The 18,731-nt window shown below is 35.3% G+C and overlaps 1 protein-coding gene across 1 annotated transcript in view; it reads left to right on the top strand.

The window, feature by feature from the left end:
* LOC150094593 (ankyrin repeat and BTB/POZ domain-containing protein 1-like) overlaps positions 1–18,731 on the top strand; it is a 307,835-nt gene that overhangs the window by 192,297 nt on the left and 96,807 nt on the right. The window contains exon 8 of the mRNA XM_090412059.1: positions 14,666–14,790. Within this exon, the coding sequence (XP_090268185.1) occupies positions 14,666–14,790 (125 nt within the window). The remainder of the gene's footprint in view (positions 1–14,665; positions 14,791–18,731) is intronic.

Below are 18,731 nucleotides of genomic sequence, written 5' to 3'. Positions count from 1 at the left end.
TTTATTTTAATAATACCATTTTTGCTACATTTTTGTAGCAAAAATGGTATTATTGTTGGGAAACTGATTGAAAACTTGAAGCAGATATCACCACCAGGTAATGAGTATGATATGGACATTTTAAGAGGAGAGGTAGAAAAAGCAATAGGATGACTTAAAATGCAACAAGAGTGCTGGTAATTATAACATCACTGAAGAAATGATTAAATGTGGTGGCGAAAGTATGGTTATAGAAATGGACCAACTATGTAATATGGTATGAAAAGAAGGGAAAGTGCCAGAGGAGTGGGTGAAATCGATATTAGTGACATTATAGAAGAAAGGAAATAAGCTCGAATGTAAAAATTATAGAACAATTGCTTTGACAATTCACTTGGTAATGTGATGATGATGATGATGATGATATTGAAGAAAGATTGAGAACACAATTGGAAGCATACTTTACTGACAAGCAAGCAAGCAGGGTTTAGGAAAGACAGAAGCACAATTCAACAGATTTTAACAATGCGGTTAATAGCAGAGAAAACTATGAGAAAAAACAAAAACATATATACCTGGTTTGTTGATTTTCAGAAGGCATTTGACAGTATCGACCAGAAAGTGACATTAACAGTGCTAGAATCCTATGGAATTGATAGAAAACTACTAGCTATATTAAGAGATGTTTACTAGAATGCAATTGCAGCAGTTAGAATAGGTGATGATTTGGAAAAATAGTTTAGAACAAGCAGAGATACTAGACAGGGGGACCCAATATCACCAAGCATTTTCATTCCACACTTAAAAAGAGCAATGGATACAATGAAGGAAGGTGGAAAAGGAATATCAGTACAAGGGATGAGAATTAACAATCTTAGATTTTCAGATGACATCGTTATTATAAAAGAGAACTACAAAAAACATTGAAACTGTTAAATGAGGAAGGAAAGAGATTTGGACTTGTTATGAACTTGAAAAAACACAACGATAATGGTATTTGGTGAGAAGAACATGAAAGAAAAGATACAAGTGGATGGAATTGATATAGAAAATGTAGAATAATTCACATATTTTTATGAAGTAAAATGACATATAATTTGGACTGTAAAAAAGAAATAAAGATCAGGATTGCAAAGGGAAGAACAAATCTGAAGGCCATGGATAACCTCTGGGAAAGGATAGTGATCAGCCTGCAAACATGCAGTGGTGTACTGTATGGATATGAAACATGGGTAATAAATAAGGAATCAAGAAAAAGAATTTTGGCATTTGAAAGAACTTGGTACAGAAAGATTCTAAGAATAGGATGGGTACAGAAAATCACAAATGAAGAGCTCTATCAGAAGATACAACCAAAGGAGAATCTAATGCAGAAGATTATAAAACGGAAGCTGCAATTATTTGGACACATCTGCAGAATGAGTGAGGACCAGAAGATAAAGACATTCATGTTTGGTATTATAGATGGTGTAAACAGAAGAGGTAGACCACAACAGAGAATGGATAGACGACATAAAGGACTGATGTGGAATGGATGTACAGAAACTGCGACACTGTGCATTGGACAAAGAAAGGTGGAAGAAGATAGTGAAGGAGGCATCGGACACCAACAGGCAGTGAGACCATGGTTCATGATGATGACGATGAAGAAAAACTTATAAATGATACAAGACCATTTATATCATTATTTTATATTAATAATACCATTTTTGCTACATTTTTGTTTCTAACACTTATAATGTATTAAATTTATGGTTTTGTGGAAAAAATAGCAAACAATTTATTCTTTGCCATTATAACATTGTAAACAAACATTGAAAACCCTCAGTATCATGAAAGATCTCAGTAAAATAAAACCTTTTGGTCTGCATATTAGTGTGTTTCTGAATTCTGCTTGGCTCTGAAACATTGTCAGATGTATAGGGTCAGTGGTCGTACGTGATGGTGGCAGCCTAGAAGACAATTGAAAACCATTTAAGATACATTTGAATATAATGAAATGTTTTGGGACAATATATACTTCTTTTTCAACTTTCTAAGTTTGAATAGCCACAATTAATGGTCCAATTTTGCATATTGCCTCCCAAGGTAAGAAATAAACTGATTACTGCTGTCTGCTGCAATTCTGGTCCAGATTCCAGTGCCAGCATTACTGACCTTAACAATAAAGCAGTGTTACAGGATGGGATTGCTACAGAAATTAACTGATCTCACATATATATGATCATCAGTTATTTTTACTCGGTGAGTAGATATGTTCATGTTTTTTTGACTGACTAAAACCGAGAAAATATATAAGTTAATTTAATGAAGCACACAACATGTTTCGTCAAAAATGACTTCTTCAGGTGTGGGAACACTTAAAACAAATGAAAAAAAATGTAAAAACACTGTGCCATTATAATAACAGACTTGTAAACTGAAGTTAAGTTTGAATTTTTGTTATGGTCCGTGCTGTAGTTCTATTGTTGTTCATATGCAAGCATTGAGTTCACGCGTATGCCAGTATCTAATGGCAGAACAATGCGAGTCAGGTAGACTCGCATAATTAAGGTTGCTGTTGATGTGAGAAAAGTCTAAGATAATTTCTTTGGATTCAACTATGCGATGTTCCAATTCATCATGACAAATATAAACGTTTGATGTTGCATTCCAGTCTATTTCTTGTTGGCTGCCTTCATCGTTTGTGTTCATTAAGAATAAGACATGACTTGAGAGTGCGCTTGCTCTGATTCTATTGTATGAAATGTCTCTCTGTTGCTCCTCTAGCCGTAGGAGGATTGACTTCTCAGTCTGGCCATAGTATGGTCTCCCACAATCACATATTATTTTATATACACCACAGAAGTGAAGATGGTTATGAGCTTGTTTTGGGTGGCTTAGTATTGACAAAGTTTTAGTTTTGGAAAAGTTGAAAAACACGTTTTTATATTAATTTTTTTCAAAATTCTTCCTAGTTTCCAGAAGAGCGAGCTGATGTAAGGTAAAGAAATATAACCGTTGGGGTTGTTAGGAATCTCTGTGTTGTTTCGAGGGCGCTAGTATAGTTGCCTCTTGATGTTTTTGGAAGAGTATCCATTATTAGAGAAAGTTCTTTCTAGATATTTTAGTTCATTTTTTAGTTCTTCTTCATCGGATGATACTGAGCGTGCATGGTGAGCCAATTCGGAAATGTTTCATGTCTAGAAATTAAAGGGAACCATTTTGTTCAATTTTGACAGTGAATTTTATGCCTTGGTGGAAGTTGTTTAAATGATTTAGAAAGATGTAAAGATTCTCCACACCATGCTTCCAAACAAGGAATATATCGTCCACATAGCAGAGCCATGCTCTAGGTTTTAATGTTGCTTTAGAGATGGCTTTTTCCTCAAAATCCTCAAAGAAAATGTTGACCAGTATTGGAGACAGGGGCTGCCCATAGCTAGTCTTTATTCTGTTTATAAATTTTCTCTTCGAACTTAAAATACCCCGAATTAATACAGTGTGAGAGAAGAGCAAAAATCTTTATAGAGATCTTTTTTTAAAAATGCTGAGAACATCTTGCGTTGGAACATTTGCAAAAAAGTGCCACAACATCAAAGTTCGCCATAATATTGGAATTCTTGAGCTTTATATCTTTAATTTTCGAAACGAAGTCCGTTAAATTTTTATAAGAGGAAGATTTTCCTACTAGATCTTTTAAAGAGGATGCTAGATATTTTGATAATTTATATGTGGGTGAATCAATGCTATCGACTATTGGCTTCAGCAGACAATTTTCTTTGTGCACCTTTGGAAGGCTGTATAATCTTGGAATAAGTGGATGTAAAGACCGAAGAGAAAGACGTGTTTCTTGGAAGTTCTGTTGTCATCTTAAGGAGATTGTTTGTTTGATTATGTATCTCTCTCTCGTTGGGTCTCTATCCACCAACATGAAATAGATTGGAATGCAACATCAAACGTTTATATTTGTCATGATGAAGTGGAACGTCGCATAGTTGAATCCAAAGAAATGATCTTAGACTCTTCTCACATCAACAGCAACCTTAACCTTAGTTATAGTCTACCTGACCTCGCATAGTTCTGCCATTTGATACTGAAGTACATGTGAACTCACACGCTTGTATATGAACAACAATAGAACTACAGCACGGACTATAATGACAATTCAAACTTAACTTCAGTTTACAAGTCTGTTATTATAACTGCTCAGTGTTTTTATGGTTTTTTTCATTTGCTTTAAGTTTCCCACACCTGAAGAAGTCATTTTTGACGAAACATGTTGTGTGCTTCATTAAATTAACTTGTCTGTTCTAGGTTTCAGTCAGTCAAAAAAACATGAATATATATATATATATATATATATATTTTTTGCCATGGTTGTTTTAATTATAGAGTTAATATTTAAATATATGTATGTGTGTGTATATGTATGTATGTATGTATATACACTGCTTGAAAAGAAGTCAACAGACACCATAGTGTGAGGAACAAACAGCCACGGTGCCCACCTTAATAAGATGTCACAAGTCATGTTGACCTCCTATATCTTATTACTCAGCAATCCTATGGGGGGCATACTTTCCACAAGTGTATGATAGTGATCACTGGGAACTTTGGACCATTTTTCCTGGGCATGTAATGAAGTCCTGTGGGGCAGACGTCCCTTAACCCTCAACAATTCAGTTCATCCCACAGATGTTCGATAGGATTGAGATTAAGGCTCTGTGGAGGCAGTCAAGTGTGGTGACGTTCATGTCCACAAGCCACGCAGTTTCAGCTGCAGCCTTATGACACAGCGCATTGTCTTGTTGAAAGAGACAATATTCAGTTTGTAGAAATGCCACAAAGTGGGAGGCATTGCATTGTTCAGAATATTCAGATAGCTCTTGAAGTTCAGTGTTCATTGACCACAGAGGTCCAATGCCAAACCAGGAAAAACAGGACCATACCACCACACCACCACGTCTGAATTTCATAATTGTGGTTACACACTCACCATAAGAGACATTCACCAGTCATCAGCCACACCCATCCATCTGCTTGGTAGAAGGCGTAGCATGACTCGTCACTCCATAACACAGCTTTCTAAGCTTCAACATGTCGTGTCACCGTACACACTCTTTGCACCACTGAAAACGTTACTGCATGTCAGTTTGGGTAATGTGCGACTTGCATAGTAGAGTCCTACCATGGAAACGCATGTTGTGAGCCTTGGTTCTGAATGTTTTTGTGCAGATTCGTGTTCCAGTCGATGCCTGAAACTCCACATTCAACATGTTGGCTGATAAATAGTGGTTTTTGCAAAGTATCCTTCAATAGCACCCCACAGTCCTATGACTCCCTGTACTTCCACCTCAGTATGGTATTACTAATTGTTGACCTGGGATTGTCCAATTTGTCAACAATTTGCAGAACAGATAGGCAAGTAACATAGCATCCTATCACAATGCCTCTCAAACTCTGTGAGTTCCCTTCTTGCAACCATTTCAACCATACACAGTTGCACTGACTTGGGATCATGTTCTTCCAATTTATACTGGCTATAAACATGTGCCTTGTTACATGGCATGATGCGCCTTGCCCATGGGGGAGGGGGTTTACTTCTTTCCAAGCAGTGTGTATACATGTGTGTGATTAAGAGTTTATAAGGTAGAACAGTGGAATGAGATGATAACATTTATGCTAATTGACAACACAACATTTCATCCTAATTGCACACAGTTTCTTCAGGTATAAACATACAAACTAGTAGCCAAAAAAGTAAAGACTAACAAATGTGACAACTATTATGCAGTTATAGAAGAGACTGATGTTATTTTCAAATATTTCTGATTGTATGTTGCATTGTTCAGATCGTTGTACGTGTTTACACATTCACGTGCATGTGCTTGGCTAATGAAGGCTATGATATATTCAGACAAGTTGATACTTGGGTTAATATTTAGATGTTTAGGATCTAATGCCTTTTCCAAAGACTTAAATTTTTCTCTCTGTTGTATCATAACAATGGTGGAATACGTACGATATTTCCCATAACATAACTCTTGATATCTCATTTGCAAAACGTCTTGTGGATAAGCTGAAGAGAGTACATGTGATGACAAACTGAGGATTCATTCATATTGTATTGAATAACTTGAACATGTTCTTTAGTACGTTGCTCAATTGGTTTTTCTGTCTGTCCATAGTAATATGACTGGCAATCACATAATAGCTGATTAAACACCTGGATATTGAAGTGGGCTATGTTGAGGTTTTTGTGGATCAGAGTAATAATCTCATCTGGATATAGGGGATAAATAGTACTTTGATTTTATATTCCCTAAGTATTTTTGTAGTTTTATGGAAATAGAGCTAATATATGGAAGCTTGATGAATCCTCTGTTTTCTTCTTCTTCACAAATTTCTCTGGTCTAATAGTTACACTACATCTCTCTCTCTCTCTCTCTCTCTCTCTCTCTCTCTCTCTCTCTCTGTGTGTGTGTGTGTGTGTGTGTGTGTGTGTGTGTGTGTGTGTGTGTGTGTGTGTGTGTGTGTGTGTGTGTGTGTGTGTGTGTGTGTGTGTGTGAATAGCTAGGTATTTGATGCAACAGATTTACTCTGCTATCTGATATAACAGAAGAAACTTAAATGACAATGGATAACAGTATAGAAAAAAAAAATTTCTTTTCTTGAATGCACAGTGAGTTTTGTTTTCCTAGAAGATTTCATTGAGTGTGTAACATGAATGCAATACAGAAATACAAAATATACATTTCTAGAGAACAGCAGCTGTAAATTAAGTTACAGATAGATTGCTGATATTTGAAGGCATTTTGGATCCTACAATTGAGCATGATCACCTGGGTATGATTCCATGTACACCAGAGTTGGATGGGGGAGGAGTAACAGTCACAGAAGTTATAGTTTAGTTAAGGTGGACCAGATTGAAGACAATTTCAGTCAATTCAACAGTTCTTTTCTTGAGTTCATCATAGCATCTCAAAGAGTTTTCTAATTTATCCCATATCACTGGATGTATGGTAGAATCCATCATCATCAGGGTTAGTAGAATTAAGAACATAGATAGAATGGTGGCTCCATTTCTGCAATAGATAATGTCTCTTACATGCTCCTCTATATGTAGTTCATAGATTTTTCTGTCTGACCAAAATGTGGTACGCTGCAGTTACACCAAATATGGTAAACTCCTGGATATTTTAAGCTTTCATGTTTTGATTTGGTTATACAAGCAAGGAATGGAGTTCTGTTAAAGTGGCAAATTCTCTATGCTTGCTGTGCAAGCTCATTAGAGAAAGAAGTACTATTTATTTGTTAATACATGCATGCATTTATAAGCATTCCATTTAGGCTTTTATTTTTGTAGACAGAAGACGTCTTAAGCTTGCGCGGCAATAATTGAACTTTGCATTGTGTATCGAAGGCCGATACTTGCTCGTCTAGTCAAAGCTGCCCTTGGCTTGCTCGGTTGTAGGAGCTTACAGGTCCTCACAGTAGCACTGTGATTTCATGTGAGCATATAGCCATTTCACGTCGTCTCACTCTGTTGCTTAAACCACAGGCCATACGCAGTCAACGTAGCTCTAGCCAGTGAGCTTCATCAGTCTTTACAAGTGTGCGTGTTGCTTGGGAAAATTAAGTTACAGCCAACTTTTTATGATGATGTTATTGACCAGTTCATAAAGAAGAAATGTAGGGTAGAATTTGTATTCAAGTAGCTAAATTGAAAAACATAGAATGTCATTTGTAAAATAAATGTTGTATTTGTATGATTAAATGTACATAAATTTCTAAATATATAGTTTTAAATGGTCAGAACAGGTAACCCTTGTATAATGCGGTACTTATACAATGCGGTCTACAAATTGTAGTTACCCTTGTTCAGCACGGTAGTTATACAATGCGGTTTTGACAAAAACAGTCTAAAAATTGTAGTACTTGATCTTTTCATATATTTTTCACTGCGCAACTTAAAAATCAAATTTTATCTTCATTAAATTTGTGTCTGCCCGTATCGCGCAGGTAGTTATAAGTAGCGAATTTATATTAGGGGAAACATCCTTTAGCATGCATGTACATCAATTGTATACCGTATAAAGTGTTTATTGTAAAATTGTCTTCGTTTTTGTTTTAATATGCTTTAGGAAAGCGTATTAAAAATCATGTGTGTTATTTCAAGCTGAGCACTTTATTTTTTGGTGAGTTACATACATAATTAATATGTAATGCTTTTTTATATAAAAAAATTACGTTGATAGTAATGGCCACAAATTGCATTAAAAGGGAAAAAATGAATATTGAAAAGAAAATTCGTCTCGAAGAAAAAAAATTAAAATCACAGATCGGTTGAAAAATGGAGAAAAACCAGTTGTTGTAAGGACTTTGAATTTAAATGAATCAACAATTCAAACAATCAAACACAATGAACATAAAATCCGAGAAACTGTTTATTGCTGGGTCAATGGTAAGTGCAAAGCTCATTGCTCGTGTATGCAATTTTCTAAGAGAAAAATGAAGAAATCTCTAATGATTTGGAAAGAAGATGCACTCAAAAAAAAATTCCTTTGGATGGAAATCTTATTAAACAAAAAACTCTCAAAGTTTATAAACATTCATAATACAGACCAGGTGTTTAATGCTGATGAATCCGGGTTATATTGGAAAAAAAATGACAAAATGCACCTATATTTCGAAAAATGAAAGATCAGTTCCTGGATTCAAAGTTTCCACAGACAGAATTACTCTGCTGTTTTGTAGTAATGCATCACCTGATGCATTAATCGGTTAATAAACTAATTGGTTATCATTTGTTATCATTTAGGGAGTGAGAGGTGTGATTGAAATCTGATTATCAGAATAATGAATTACAGGTAACCCTCATATAACACGGAAGTTAGGTTCCAGAGAAATGCTGCATTATATAAATCGCATTATACAAGACTCAGATCACATTGAGGATTGGTTAATAAACATTAGTTTATTAACCGATCTTCAAATCCTTGTGCTATGAAAGATTAAAATATGCACTTATTTTTATTTTGCCTAAAACATTTATGCATTACATACAATGAAGCTTAATTACAATTTGTAATTTTTATAATTTTATACTGTGTATTTGTGTCATAGTTTATATGTTTTCTTAACTTACATGAATTAAATAAAAACATATTTTTGTTGGATATGTCATTATTGTTTATATAATTAAAAAAAAAAAAAAAACGATTTCGGAACATAACCCTATTTTTTGTATGTGATCTGAGTCTCGCATAACACGATTTATATAACGCAGCATTTCTATGGAACCTAACATCTGCATAATACGAGGGTTACCTGTAATTCATTATTCCGATAATCAGATTTCAATCAGACCTCTCACTCCCTGAATGATAACAAGAGCAAGCATGAATTTCAAGACCAGCATTTGCCCCTGCTGTTAAAAGAGTGAAATAGGTGTGGATTTTATATTTGAGAATTTTGGCTAACTTCAGTGAAGCAGAACTGATATACAGAAGAGAAATAAAATCTTTCACATCATTATTATCTTCAATATGGTGAGCAGGTGGATTAAACAGGAGCTTATTAATATACCATTATACCTTGCCATTATGTCATTTCACTTGGGATCTACTCTTCTAGATCATAATCACCAGGATATTCTGTTTGGATTGTTATTGTGTCTAACTGGACAGTTTGGAGGTCTTTTTTTATATAGGACATCCATGGGAAATGGGGTCTGCCATGCTCTCTTGGTTCCGTACATATTTCTATTACCTTCCATGTCAGGCAGTCTACAGGGCATCTCATGACATGTTCAGACCATCTAATCCAGTGCTTGGTCTTGGTCACACTGCTTTGGATATTCTCAATGTCGCTAAAGCACTCCCCCTTTCAAGGCACACTTCATCTGTGGGAAGAGGAGAAGTCTGTGGGAGCCAAATCTGGCAAATAGGGGGATGATCGATCACACAGATCGACTTTGAAGCCAGAAACTGCTTCACAGGCAGCACAAAGTGTGCAGGCATGTTGTCGTGCAACAGAAACCAATTGATGTTGTGAACAGTTCTTTTCTGACATGTCACACATAGGAAAGACATCATTATTCCTAAATAATACTTACCATTCACTGCAATGCCCTCAAGAACAAATTTGAGCTAGATAATTCCAGAAGCATCAGATAAAAAACAACACCCATTGTCTTGACACATGATTTTTGCAACCTGACTTTCTTCTGCCAGGGAAAAGATGTTTTATGCCATTCCATGCTCTGGCGTTTCGTTTCCAGTTCAAATTGAAAACACCAACTTTCTTCAACTGGTGACAATTCTTTGCAACACATCACAATCTTGATCAACTGCATGGATGAAATTTTAACAACTTGCAACCCAGTGCTCTCTCTCTTCTTGTATCAATGTGTGCAGCACAAACCTCAAACAAATCTTCCTCTTGTGCAACTATCTTTCTACAATTAATATGGCAGTTTCCTTACTGACACCAAGCTGTACAGCGAGCAACCTAGTTGTTATTCGCCTGTCATGGGCAACAATTTTCCTAGCTTTCACCACATTTTCATTTGTCCATGCAGAATTGGACATCCACTGCATCCTTCAGGGACTTCCTTCCCTTCTTTAAATGTTGAAAACCAGCAGAGCACCTGTACATGGCTCAGATGGTCATTGTGGTAAACCTTTTTTTAGGTCTTGGCACACTTCTGTCAGTTTTCCTAACTTACAGTAAAATTTTATCACAGCTCTTTGCTCTGTGACGCAACTTCTTACACGCTCCACTCCATACTTCTGCGGTTGCGACACGAAAACTGCTCTGTCATCCGATTCAAAAGTTTTACACCTGTTATTACAACACACTCTAGTGGTCAAAACTATAACCACATTTGTTACTTTTATTCAAAGGGCTGTCCTGTAAAAAATCAATCTCATTACTTAACAGGCACACTGTGTATATGATTTTATCATTAGAGCCATTTGTCAAATCACAGCATGTGTACTGTCTTCTTTCTGCTAATTAACAAGCCACCAGTTTCTAGAGCTATTCACCACTTATCTAGTAGCAGCTTTAAGTCTTCTGGGTCATCACTCATCAGGACAGTGTCGTCAGCAATCAAAATATCACATGGAGTAGGTTATTAAGCGTCTGCTGTTAGATGGCCCATGATCAAACTAAACAGAAGCAGGCTAAGTGCCAATCCTTTATGTACACCCACCTTGATCTCCAGTTCTTCACTTGTTCCTTTTGGGCCTCTCAGGTCATGACATTCCGGTACATATCTTTCACTTGGTTAATATAATGTTTTGGGACCGTCTGTGATCTTAGTGCTTGCCAATTAATTTGTCAAACCCAATGAAAGGACTTTTGGAGGTCAACAAATACTAGGTGCAGGGTCTTTTTGTTATCTTTGTGCCTTTCTAGTAAATTTCTGATCAAGTGTATGACATCAATTGAGGTTATTCATGAGATGAACCCACACTGAATTTCAGTGACATTTGTCACTGAGGGGATTTTCAGAAGCTATCCTAAAACCTCTGATTAATCACTTGACCCCATATTTTAAACCTGTGAGAGATGAGTTTTATAACTCTGTAATTCTCACAGAGTTGTACATATCCTTTATTTTTATAGAATGGATATTATATGCTGGACTGGTTTGCCAAGTGGTTAGTGTACCCGCTCTCCAACCAACAGGTCATGGGTTCGAATCCTGCCATGGGCATGGATGTTTGTGATTGTTATTAGCTGGGAGATGTATTTCATTGTCCGATGGGAGACCACTACCCGAGTTATTGGAGGCCTGAAGTGGCTTGAAAAAGTTCCATGTTTGGTCTCTAGAGCATGGTTTTTGGACTATGTAAAAATAAATAAAAAATTACAAAATATATAATTTTGATAAATAAAATTTATAAAAATTAGTAAAAAAAAAATCCATAGCCTATGGTTCAAATGTACTATAGGTTTATAATAACTTTTTGTGGGTGATAACTACATTAGAAAAAAAAAGGGGGGGGGGGGTAGCTTTTCCTCCATTCATCTGGCATTCCATCTGTGAAGATCCTGTTGAAGAGATTTGTCAGGAAGGTTACACCTACCACATTCAACCTTTTCCACAATTCAGCTTGATATCATCAGGTGCTCTGTTGTTGCAATTTTGTCAATTGATCACTTTACATCTGATCCTGTGATCCCCGGCACAGAACCTTCTGTTGTTGGTACGTCAGGCAAAACTTCATTAGACTAGTAAAAGGGAGATAGTAAATCCCGTTTTATTTTACAGCCGGGTACGGAACTTGGATCAAAATCCATAGAGCTTCATGCCGAAAAACTATCGGCAAGTCCAAGTGTAAATAATCACTTGGGTAGTACAACACCAGGGCAACTCCCTGCAAAGGTGGAGCAAGTCCGTCACTAACCTTAATATTCTCTAATAATGTAAAACACAGCTCCTCAGAAATTTATATATACTGTTTTACATTATGAGAAGAGGTCACTACCCAGACCGGTTTCAACCTTTTTTGAGGTCTCATCAGTGAGTAGGTAGACCTGGAATATCAAGGTTTTAAGTGAACATGCAAAGGTGGAGCAAGATCCATCACTAACCTTAATATTCTCTCAATATGTCACTGGTAAAATAGCCTTTTGGCTCATTATTCATTAGACTAGGTTTCAATTAGCAGGCAATAGTAATACTTCTTCCATATCTTATGTTGTCTTTGTCAGTAACATCCCATATTCATTCTGTATATATTTTACTGCTGTGATGTCTTATGAACTATGATGTCTTTGTTTGCGATCTTGAAGATTTCCTTATTGTTTCTTGCCATTTTTGAGTCACACATAAAAATCAACAGTATTTTAGGGTGCTGTCTGTTTAGATGCACTAAAAATGTATTCAACGTGTCTGGGCCATGTGGCCAAATAGCAAACACATCATCAACATAGCGTAGCCAGAGACTAGGTTTGAGAGTGGATGTGTTTTGAAAAAATTTTATTTTAAATTTAGTTTAATCCTTTATCCAAGTGTGAGCAAAAACTTTGAACACAGCCACTCTCAAACCTAGTCTCTGACTATGCTATGTTGATGATGTGTTTGCTATTTGGCCACATGGCCCAGACACATTGAATACATTTTTAGTGCATCTAAATAGCCAGCACCCTAAAATCCACTTTACAATGGAACCAGAAGCCAATGACTGCCTGCCCTTCCTGGACACACTGATCACACGTCTTCCAGAAGGTTCCTTATCATTTTTGGTTTATAGAAAAACCAAACATACAGGGAGATACTTACACAAACAATCACACCATCACCCTTCTCAACAATATGGTATCTTAAAAACACTAACCCATAGAGCCAGAGCAATCTGTTCTAATGGCATTGCTCTCACTGCTGAACTTTCTCACCTACATCACACCTTCTTAACCAATGGTTATAATCTCCATAAGATAGATAACCCACTAAATGCTACCCCAAAATCCCCTCCCATACATTAAAGGCACATCGGAAAAGATATCTAGGTTGCTTAACAAACACCAACTGCGCACCATATTTAAACCTTATGTGAAATTAGCAACTCTCATCCGTTCACCTAAGAACAAATACACTCCTTTATCACATCCAGGAGTCTATGAAGTACCATCAAGCCTACTATGGGCAGACAGGAAGAACTGTGGACATCCACCTCAGTGAATACAAAAAATACATCCGACACTTTCTCTATGGCAAGTCGGGTCTGGCAGACCATTCTTTGGATACCCCTGCACAGAAGCTTCTACAAGTCAGAGAGGTTGTTTCTGGAATCAACAGAAGCCTTAAAACATACTCCAAACCTTAACAAGTATGGCTGTATAAATCTACCAAAGATTTGGGAGACAGTCATCCTAAGACCAAATTAATATTTATTACTTTTATTTTATTTTATTTCTGTAACATTTGGTTAACAACTCTGAACACTTTGTTTCCAACATTAGCAACATAGTTCTTGATGATCAGGATATTGTAGCCAGCTTTGATATAGTCAGGCTATTTACTAATGTTCTGGCTGAAATTCATGCTACTGCAGGACAAATTTTCCAAAAAAATTATGGCACTCCTTAAACACTATATCTCCTTTTTGGATATTTCAAGTATATGATGCCTTTTACAAACAAAATTTGAGGTTTGGCCTTGGGAATTCTGCTTTCTCTAGTTATGGAAACATTTGAAAGTAAGGTCCCAGAAGAATACTTTCTCAAGCTTGAATTATGGAAAATGTATGTCATTGATATCTTCTTAATATGGAACCATGGACAATCTTCACTTTTTAATTTCTTTGAGCCTGCACTTCCATATCTGGATCTACAACTAACTAAAGAATCTGGTAAATTAAAAGTCTCCATCTTCTGAAAGCCAATACATACTAACATATCTATGCTACCTCTTCTCATCATTACAGACCTCAAAAATTGGCTATTATTTCAATTCTGTCACCTTATACTGTGTGTAAAATTTAATCTTAGTTATCTGAGATATTTTTTTCACTTGTTTCTTTTCTTGGTTAATAATAATAATAAGCAATCTGTGGGGGGGGAAGAAAAAAAAACGACTGTATTCCCCAATTTTATACAAATGATATAAAAAAAAATAGTCTATGACATTTAAATGTGATATAATACTTGGCATGGAGATATGTGTAGTAAATTTCACTATTATTCCTAGAGTGTACCAAACCAGGTACAAATGTGACAACTTTGATGGTTGAATCAGGACCAGAATCTCTGGAATTGCAACAGGACTTTGGAATATTAGCAGAGCAGTCACTTCCTCCTGAATTATGTAACTGGGTAATTTAATCAGTCATATTCTTAAATATTAAATAACCTTTATTAAGCATCGTAACATTTTGGATATGTTAATAAATTATTTTTATATACATAATTTTTAAACTGAATTTAGAAATGAAAATAGTTTGTATTGATCAATAAGTTTTAAGGGGTGTTTATATATATATATTTGATTGTGATGATATATAAAATTTTATCATTGAATATAAAAATATGAAAATCAAGCTCAGTTCAGTATAAAAATATAAAAGTATCCTATATAAAAATCTGTTATCTGCTAATGCCTTTTATTCCCTATGGAGAGTAGGCAAGGCCATTTTAGCCCATCTAACTTTTGGAGACTAAAGGAGGCATTTCAATCTCCACAAGTAGTCAATCAGAGGTAGCTGGCTGAGGACTTGTCAGATCTTATATTTCAGTCTTTTAAGACATTGCAGACTGCATCAGTTTGCCTAGAGCTTGGCTTTCCCTGGATCTGGATCTTTTTTTTGTGTAAAAGAATGGGTGAAGAAATTCTACTAGAATTTATTGAATGCTCACATTCCTTTCTTAATATGTTCAGCATGATTTTCCATCGATGCCATCTGTTCACTCCCCCAGTTTTTCTCAGAATTCTCTTGTCTCTGATCTCTAATCTTTTATTGTCTAATCTCTTAGATCCACAAGTTATAAACACAATCTTATATACAGCTAGTTTTGATTAATTTCTCTCTTATTCCATATAAATTTATTCAGTTGATTTTCTACCATACCAGCTTTGCTAATTCTGATGACTATTTCTGTAATTAATTTGCCATCCTCACTAACAATTGTTTCTAAATAGCTGAAATATTTTACTTGTTCTATTCAGGATGTAATTGATGTTTTCATTGTTCCTGACTATTTTTATAGTCTTTGTCTTTATATTTTCTGATTTTCATATAATATTTATTACAACAGTTATTCAGTTTCATTATGGAATTCTGTGGGCTTGTACTGAATTTATTTGGCAGTAATATCCCACTTAATGTTGCTCTCTTTAGTGCTGTTTCATTATTGCATTTATGCTTAGTAATTCCTAAGAATGGCCATTACCTCCTCACTAACATATATTTAGTCATTCAGTGCACTTTGTGTGGAATATATGTACACTGTCAGCTGTTGTATACGTTGTTTGGCAAATGGAGAGAGACATGATATGAGCTGAAACTAACTACCAACACAAATCTATTAATATAGTCAATGGATCAGGGAGTAACCTCGGTTCAAGTGTAGGTCTTTCAAGATTCCCAGAAGACAAGACAACATCTGGTCCCTAATGTAAATGCAGTATAATTGGTGAGTTTCATTAAAAAAAAAAAAAAAACATCGATAAAAGGTTATTATTGTTCTACTGTATTTTCACTTATCTAATAAAAATGTAATAATGATCCATTTAGCTTTGGTTAGTGCTCCAAATTTTAGGAAAGCAAAAGAAAAAGGTCAAACAATTAAAATAATCCAAATATATGCACCAGACAGTAACCATTCAGAGGAAGAAATAGAAAATTTCTATGAAGAACTACAACAGGAAATAGATAATCCCAAAAATAGAGAACTCATGATGATGGGAGATTTTAATGCTAAAATAGGACAGTTCACAGCAGACAAAAAAGATGGGGAAATTTGGATACGGAGAGCTTAACGACAGAGGAGAACAATTACTCCACTTCTGTAAAGCAAACGATCTAATGATTACAAACACATTGTTCTATCAATGCCCTAATAATAAACATACATGGACATCCCCAGATGGTAATATGAAGAACTGCATAGACTATATCATCATAAACAAACAATGGAAAAGATCAGTAAATAATGTACGAACATTAAGAAGTTTTGATTTTGACACTGACCATGAAATATTAACTGCCAAAGTGAAGATAAAATTCAAACAGGAAAAACAATATCAGAAAAGAAGAAAACATCAGCCTATCAAAACTAAAAGATAGCTCAAACACAAGTCGATTTTTAGAACAAATGTGCTTGAAATTAAAGCCCTCCCTCTTCCAGAATAGCAGAAAATACTGGGAAGAAGGAAAAGAAACAGTGTTATCAATTGCAAAAGACACTCTAGGTTCCAAACCCAAAATAAACAAACAGTGGATAACCCAAGAAATCATAGCTACCATAGAAGAGAAAAGAGAGGCCAAGATACTTGTAAACCGACAAAACAATGAAGAGAATAGAGAAAATTACAGAGCACTAAAAAATAAAGTTGATAACCTATGCAAAAAAGCCAAAGAAAAATGGTTAGAAGAAAAAGCTAAGAAATGCCAAGAAGCATACCAACAAAACAACCTAAAAGTCTTCCATGATACTGTAAGAGAAATTACAAAGGAATTCTCAGCAAAAGCAGTAACAATGATAAACAACAAGATGGCTGAAACCAGGAATATTGAATATATAAGAAAAATCTGGTCAAACCATTTTAAGACTATCTTCCACCAAGGAAACAAAACTACAATGCCAACAATAGAAGAAAATAATGATCACCCAAAAATTTTACAAGAAGAAGTTAGATATGCAATAAAACAGATGAAAAACAATAAAGCACCAGGCATTGATACTATCCCTACTGAACTCTGGTCATATGGAGGCAGCATATCAATAGAATATTTAACAACCCTATTCAATAAAATACTACAAACAGGAGATATCCCAGATGACTGGAGAACTGGAAAGATCATCCCAATATACAAGAAAGGAGACAAAAGAGACTGCAGAAATTACAGACCAATCAATTTACTCCCTCACACCTATAAAATATTCATAAGAATTATACAAAATAGATTAAAAAACACCTACGAAGAAATGATAGGCATAGAACAAGCTGGTTTCCGAGGAAACTATTCAACAATAGACCAAATTTTCACATTGCACCAACTAGCAGAGCTCAGCTGGGAAAACCATAAAGAACTATATTGTTGTTTTGTGGACTTTTAAACAAGCTTTCGATAACATCAACAGAGAAATCCTTCTTAAAATTCTACTAGAAAAAAGCGATAGGCAAATATATAATACAGTTTATAAAATATTACTCTAAGACAAATGCAATAATTAAAAAGGACACGCTCACAACAGAACCCATAGAGATACAAAAAGGAGTAATGCAAGGATGTCCATTATCCCCATGCCTATTCAACATATATCTAGAAGAAGTTGTAAAGAAAGCAATAGACAATGAGCCTGGAATCAATGTCAATGGTTTAAACATAAATAATATCAAATATGCAGATGATCTCATCCTTCTTGCAAGAACCCCAAATGAACTACAAAAGTTGATCAACAAGCAAAACGAAACCTGTAAAACATATGACATGACAATAAATATACAAAAGACAAAAGTGATGAAAATAGGGAGGAACAGAACTACCATCTCAGCCACCCTAAACGGAGAACAAATAGAATAAGTAGACAACTTCATATACCTTGGATCAAAACTAACAGAAACAATAGATGAACTCAAAACAATCAAACACAGAATAGCGATAGGATGGACCACCATGGGAAAATTACAGAAAATCTGGAAAAGAAACAAGATATCTAAACAAGCCAAAATCAAATTATATGAAGCAATAATTATACCAACAGTCATCTATGGAGCAGAACGTGGACAGTTAAAAAAAGAGAGGAGAAAAAACTGCTGGCATTTGAAATGAAATGCTTAAGAAAAATAAATAGAACAAGTTGGATAGAAAAGAAAACAAACATCACAGTCAGACAAGAACTAATGTATAAAAAGACAATAATAGAAAAAATTAGAAAACAACAACTGAGATGGTTTGGACACACTGTACTCATGGACTCAGACAGACCTCCTAATGTCCTAATCAATACTTTTCCAAATGAAAAAAAGAAGACCAAGAATTACCTGGCTGAAATTAATAAAGAATGTCTCGGGATGCAGAACATATAAGGAA

This window comes from Typopeltis vanoorti, chromosome 22, assembly GCF_054136105.1.
Source record: "Typopeltis vanoorti isolate ZY-2024b chromosome 22, IOZ_Tvanoo_1.0, whole genome shotgun sequence".
In the NCBI taxonomy this organism is placed as follows: Eukaryota; Metazoa; Arthropoda; class Arachnida; order Uropygi; family Thelyphonidae; genus Typopeltis; species Typopeltis vanoorti.
The sequence above is the reverse complement of the archived record's forward strand: the minus strand, read 5'-3'. Positions and strand labels throughout refer to the sequence as shown.